This window comes from Triticum aestivum, chromosome 4B (genome assembly GCF_018294505.1).
Source record: "Triticum aestivum cultivar Chinese Spring chromosome 4B, IWGSC CS RefSeq v2.1, whole genome shotgun sequence".
NCBI classification, from domain to species: Eukaryota; Viridiplantae; Streptophyta; class Magnoliopsida; order Poales; family Poaceae; genus Triticum; species Triticum aestivum.
This window is the reverse complement of record NC_057804.1, coordinates 56,213,392-56,220,223: the sequence shown is the minus strand read 5'-3', so window position 1 is coordinate 56,220,223 and position 6,832 is coordinate 56,213,392. Positions and strand designations below refer to the sequence as shown.

General features: G+C 48.7%; 1 protein-coding gene across 1 annotated transcript; it reads left to right on the top strand.

Annotated features, from left to right (window-relative positions):
• Positions 1–2,937: 2,937 nt before the first annotated feature.
• On the top strand, positions 2,938–6,419 carry LOC123090981 (putative F-box protein At1g47790). Its single transcript, XM_044512370.1, has 2 exons — positions 2,938–3,437; positions 4,913–6,419. Exon 2 carries the CDS (start codon positions 4,931–4,933, stop codon positions 6,185–6,187), a length of 1,257 nt encoding a protein of 418 aa, XP_044368305.1. The 5' UTR covers positions 2,938–3,437; positions 4,913–4,930; the 3' UTR covers positions 6,188–6,419.
• Positions 6,420–6,832: the final 413 nt, after the last annotated feature.

Genomic DNA, 6,832 nt, shown 5'->3' with positions numbered 1-6,832 from the left:
TTGGTATCATAGTAGCTCTTCTGTCGAGATTTGGCCAATTGCAGTCTGTCGCGGATTTCCTTGACTTGCTTCTCCGCTTTGAGCATTAAATCAGTCCCGAAAATGCGGTTGTCTCCGGTTTGAGACCAGTTCAATGGAGTGCGGCACTTTCGGCCATACAGGGCCTCATAGGGTGACATCTTTAAGCTAGCCTGGAAACTGTTGTTGTAGGAAAACTCGGCATAGGGCAGACAGTCTTCCCACTTGGTCCCTTGGGCCAATGCACATGCCCGGAGCATATCTTCGAGTATTTGATTTACTCGCTCAGTCTGTCCTTCTGTCTGAGGATGATAAGCCGTGCTGTATTTCAAAGCGGTCCCCAAGGCTTGATGTAGTCGGGACCAAAATGCGGAGGTGAAGAGGGATCCCCTGTCGGAGGTGATCGTCTTAGGTACTCCATGTAGACTGACGATTCTTGACACATACAGCTGTTCGAGTTGATTTGCACGGTATGTGGTCCGGATAGGAAGAAAGTGTGCCACCTTTGTTAAGGTGTCCACTATGACCCATATTGCGTCGTTTCCTCGATGAGACCTTGGTAGTCCGGTGATGAAGTCCATGCAGATATCATCCCATTTCCATTGGGATACTGGCAGAGGTTGAGGAGTCTTCTCGCGTATATCATTGTTTAGATGGATGACGTTGTAGTTGCAAGTATTCGAGACTTGCATGTATCGCTATTTTCGAGATGATGACGAGATAAGACTTTGTGTTTGATGATGATTATGATGAGACTATTTGTATGTATATGCTATGATTATATTTGTGGTCTCACAACCATTTGTATGTGTACCATGATGACATTTTTATGTGCTAAAGATTCTTATATAAAGCCTGGTCAAATACAAAACAAATATGCAGAAAAAATAAAAAAAACTACTAAAATTAGCAGTAGCGAGTGGAGAAAAGTTAGCAGCAGTGTACCAGTAGCAGTAGCGCGTCCATGCCAAGTGCGCTAGAGCTATTAGCAGTAGCGAGCTTCCCTAGAACCCCCGGGTGCACCAGGTAGCGCGGGTAGTGCGGGTGCGGGTGCAGTAGCAGTAGCGCGGGTAGCGCGGGTGCACCAGCGATGCTGCTATGGATTAGCTGTAGCGCCTTATCCGTAGCGCCGGCACCCGCACTACTGATGTACCTAGAACCCGCGCTGCTGCTAGGCTTTTTCCCTAGTAGTGAGCCGTCGCCGTGGGCCCGAAGCCCTGTTGGATCTGACGGGAGAGAAAGGAACGACCATTGCCCAACAGCCCAGGTGACAAAGACGGCCGCACTACCCCGCCGGCAGCAGCACATAGCAGCCCCAACGCAGACATCGGAGCTCGACCCCAACGAGGCCGCCAGATCGACCGCCTCTCGATCCAGCACTCCAATCCCACTCGCAGCCGCCACCCACGCCGGCCAGCAACCGCCGCCGCAATCCCTCCGCCAGCCGCACCACCGGATGCGACGACGCGGGCCGCGCCAGGCCAGGCGCCGACCGCCGTCGGCCGCCACGAGTTCCCCACCTCGCGAGCAAGCCAAGCCACTGGGTGGAGAGAAGATCCTGCCGCCGGCGGCTCCACGCGGGCTTTGCCCGCCGAAGGCTGCCGGCGACGGCGAGAGGGAGGAGGAGGGAGGGGAGCTTTGGCCGGGGGAAGTTGGCGGCGCCGCCCGTGTCGCCCTAGGGAAGGAGCGACGCGGGGGCCGGGGAGGAGGGGGGGGGGATGTGGATCATGTTGTCACCAAGAAAGCATGCGTGATTGGCTCAACAGGCCACAAACGGTATAGACAATGAATGTACGAAATCAGCTACACATCCATGTTCCAAATTGCTACTCATCCATGTTCCACGCATGCTTGAGATAGTGCAAAAATGAGTTGAATAGAGATACGTCTCTTCCAGCGTGCAAGGCGTGCATGTATAACAAAACCGATGATGTAGCGGTATGTTTTTTTTTAGCCGACTTGCATCTTGCATGGAAATTGATATATGCGTACGACGACTGGATCGGAGGCAATCCAACAGACGCAACGAAGATTATAAAAAAACCGGAGACATGGTAGAGTATCGTTGCGTTTTGCATGATCCACTAGTGCGTCCTTGTTGGTCCTGCAAAGCAGTGGCGGAGCTACAACAAATAAGTTGTGCGGGCCGAAAGAAACTGATTTTAAATCATACAAGTAATTAGGTATAGTAGTCAATGAAATTTCAGATTGCTACAGCGGTAGAGCCTCAAGCCCATGTAGGGAAAGTAGTATTGAGAAGATGTTGTTAAGTATTCCTCCGTCCGGAAATATTTGTTCTAGAAATAGATGTATTTAGACTTATTTTAGTTATAGACACGTCTATTTTACCCATTTCGAGGATAAGTATTCTTGGACGAAGGGAGTACCTCTGTATCAAAATATAGGACGTTTCTTGATACTATATCAATATTTTGATACGGAGGGAGTAGTAAAATTAGGATAAAGAAATATCTTAGTGCGTGAGATGTGCGTGGGCTGACTGGTTCTGCTGTCTTGCGCTCATTGCCTGGGTCGCTCGTCGGGCATGGTCGCGCCACCTCCGGCCGCATGGGGATGTGTCACCGTCCGGGCTGCTACTGGCTGCCTGCTGCCTGGCTATTGAACTTCTCTACCTTGTCTGCAGTGCTCCGAGCGGCTGTGGTCTAGGTTGGCTCAACGCTCAATCCTGTGGCAGAGAGCTCTTGGAGCTGGATGTGAGGCAGTGCTGGGCGCTGTATGCATAAATCTGAGAACAGTTTTTAAAAAACTGGTTAAAATGGTTTGGGTTTTACTCTAAGCTTAATTGGTTGAGGTTTTATTGGGTTCAGTTTTTTTTTTTTGGTTCAAGTTTGGTTTGCGTACATAGAAAAGCCAGTTTGGGTATAATTTGTTTCGGGCTTAAAGAGTTTGGGCCTAACCGCTGAAAACTATGGGTTCCAACCCGGTTCTTCGCCCCGGAGCGCAACTGAGAAAACAAAAAAAAAAGCCAGCGGCCGAGCCCTCCACCGCCGCCGCCGCCGCCGCCGGCTGCCAACCACCGCCTCGTCTCCCTCACACCTCGTCGGCCTACGCCCTCTCCCTCCCCCCCTCCCCCTCTCCTCACAGATCAGTGCGCCCCCTCCTCCTCCAGCTCGCCTTCCTCGCCCCCTCCTCGACGTCCTCGTCGGGTGCGCCGTGCATCACCCGGCTGGCGCGCGCCGGCTGACCCAGCCGTCTATCGCAGCCCCGTCATCGTCACGCACCCGGGCGAGGGGCGACAGCGCGGCCTGGAGGATCAGAGCCTCCTACGGCGCAGCAGGGCGACGACACCTCCACCTCCTACATCGGCGCTTCCTAAGTCAAGTTCGTCGAGGCCGGCAGCGCCCGCGCCGTCCCGCTCATCTACAAGGCTACAACGAGCCCGCGAGCGCCTCCTCGAGGTCACTTCCTCCAGATCCCCCTCCCCCTCCCTTCGTCTCTTATTTTACTCCAGAAATTCCTGGTCTTTGGAAGTCAACCCGAAGTAGATCTCGGTGGTATCTTGATTATTCAGTGCAGTAGACCACTTTGTAAATTACAAACTAAGGTACATGGGTTGCTGTTCATGAACAACACAAGTAGCAGGCATTTGGTTAATGTTCATGGGTTGCTGTTTCAAGAACAGAGAATTGCTATTAGTTGCTCAATTCTGCTTGATTAGGATTTGGAGTTACTGTAATTAACATGTTAGTATGGCACTAAACGCATGAATTTTACAATCTACTGGACATCCTTTGCAAATTCCTGTAATAGTGAAGAAATAGAACCATAGGCTGAATGAAATTTTAACTGTCAAGTGCATTCTTGTTCTGATTGTACATATACTGATACTTTACATGTATGGGTGGGGAACTGATCTAGAACCATAGGCTACAACCATAGTTCCTAGAATGGGTTAGTTTGGTTTTGGTGAATCTGTCATATGGTATAGTTTGGGCTGGGCGTCAATGCCAATTACGTGGGTTCAGTTTGGTTTGGTTTCTGAAATGTCAACACGTGGGTTCAGTTCAGGTTTGGTTCAGTTGCCCACCCACTCTCAGATTTACGTCCTATCCTAATTAAAATGAAAAACCCCTAATTCCAACCCCTTTCTACGCCGCCTTCTCTAACCCTTCCCCCCGCCGCCGCCTTCTCCAACCCTTCCCGCCTGGCCGTCGCCTTCTGCCAACGCTTCCCCAGCCCGCCCCTACGCCACCGCCTTATTCCACACGCTTCCACCGGCATCCGGCTATTCGCTTTGGAGTTATCCCCGGTTCCTACCCTTTTGCGCGAGATCCTGTGATACATGGAGAGCAAGCGCCATATCTAGATCTGGCCATAGCTTTCTTGAAAATAACCATTTGCGAGCGCAAAGAGGGAACCAAGGTCCAATGTCCACCGATTGCTTTGAGTGAATGGGCTTGTCCTCTCATGTTAGGTTTTGGCAGCGCGGGCTTCAAGTGGCCTTGTACGGTGGGTCTGATGATGTAAGTTACTTCGTGTTTCACTTCTACTTTGCTCCATAGTGGATTCTTTTGGGACATATCCGTCCCATGAATGATGGAGTACTATTTTTTTTGTCACTCAAAAACATAAATTATCTCTTGTCGAAAAAAAAGCTACTCTTTCCGCTGGCCGGCGGAGTTGTCGAGTCGGTCTGGAACCGGCAGTCGGATCCGTTTTCACGTCAAACAGCAGATTACCTGCCTGGTGTCCGGATGGGTCCGAGTTGTCGACCGCCTGGTGTCCTGGTCGGTTTGGGAACCGGTAGTCCGATATGTTCTCATGTCTATCGACAGAGCACCTACCTGATTGTGCTCAATATATATGCACGCACATCGATGTCTATAGACATAGTTTCTCACCCAGATTAACATTGTCTTGTTGGTGCATTTAGGACGCAACGAAGGCTGTGATGGCTGTGAGCTTGAAAACAATCCCAGAAATACAGAAGGTATACAAGCGGAGAGTGCGCCGGCAGGTCCCTGTGATACCTGACGAGATTGTCTTTGAGATTCTTGTCCGGCTGCCTGTTAAAGCTATCATAAGGTTCAAGTCCGTCAACAAGACTTGGCATGCTATCATCTCTCATCCATGCTTCATCGGTTCACATCTCCAACAATCTGCCAAGAACCAAGAACGTAAGCCTTCCTTCCTCATCACCCCACATATCCTGGACAAGGTGATCGATAGCGAGGCCTGGCCAACCACCTTTTCCAACTACATCCCCTTCTACTCATGGCAAGAGGGCCAGGACAATGCGTGCCTTGTTCACTCAACAACCTTCCGTGGCGAGTTTGGGTCAGTTCACAACATGGTGCACTGCGACGGGCTTGTAGTGCTCCTGACCAACACCAAGGTGTTTGTCTTCAACCCAGCAATACATGATGTCCTTAAGCTGCGTAATGGCCAAAAGGATGAGTGGCAATTCCCGACTGTCGGTTTGGGCTTTGACCCACGCACGAGCAAGTACAAGGTTGCTCGCTTCTTTTACCGTTCAATAAATTTTTCTACAAGGACTTATAGTGTGGGAATGGAAATCTTTACTATCGGTGGTGATGATAACTCCTGGCGGAGTGTTGCGGAGGATCCACCGTTGCCAATTGAGCCGGGGACTGTCACACACTTTAAGGGCTCTTTGTATTTGCTTGTATGGGATGAACTCGTTGAAAGGTGCCCACAAGGTGTTCTTCGCTTCAGTTTAGAAGATGAAACATTTAGTTTCATATGCCATCCTCAACTTCAGTCATGCAAAGGGGAGCGGCTCAACTTTATTGAGCTAGGTGGAGAACTATGCCTTGCTCAATGCCTTGATGGGAAACAAGTAATATGGATGCTGCACTCTGTCGACGGTCATGAATGGATTCAACACCGTGTTATTATCTTACCTAAGCCAGAGCTGTACAAAACTTTATCGGTCCTTCCTAGAGATGTTTTGCTTATTCGCAGTGGTAATTGTCTTTACCACTATGCTGATGCCCGTCGAGATGCAAGGGAAGTGGGTCGTCTGGATCAGCTGAGGTATAAGAATCCTAGAGTTGGGTCCTTTGATTATGTTGGTCTGGATACCTTCATCTTCGACATGTTTTCATACACGGAGAGTCTTCATCCAGTGACAAAGCAAGGCAAACAGAGAATCTATAAGGATGGAAATGAAGCATTAGATGGATGATGAAAAGCATTCGAGAGAAGCCATCTTAAATATCAGTTTAGTTTGTCTTTTACTCCCAATGTAAACTAATATAAGAACGTTTAGATTACTAAAGTAGTGATCTAAATGCTCTTATATTAGTTTACGGAGGGAGTATCATTGTAACCGCAGGCCATACGGGGCCATACATGTACCGTTTGTTTACCTGCCTGAACAATGAACCAGTTATTCTATCTGCTCGTCGTTTTTTTCTCCTTCCGATATATGCTAGGTAGGTTTATTAGGCCCCTTTTATTTTGGTCTAAAGTATGACCAAAAATTTTAATCAACGAAATGCAAACTATATGTCACAGAAATTATATTGTTAAAAAATTCTTTCAAATACAAATCCATTAATCTATTGTTTTAAAATATATACTACGTATTTTAGTAGTCTATAGTTGAGTTGGTCAAAGTCTAGCCCAAAATACAAAGGGGCGCAATAAACCTGGACGGAGGTAGTAGCGTATAATCTTTTTTTGTTATAGGAAACGTTTTCATGACGGACTGGTTGGTCACATGCGGACTGTGCGTTTTGCTTCGATCATTGTAGTTTTTATTTATCGCTCAAAGTCTGGTCCAAAATACAAAGGAGCACAATAAACTCGGACGGAGGTAGTAGCATAT

Excerpts from the sequence above, each read along its gene's own strand:
- LOC123090981 (XM_044512370.1), top strand. The coding sequence starts at position 4,931 with ATGGCTGTGAGCTTGAAAACAATCCCAGAAATACAGAAGGTATACAAG.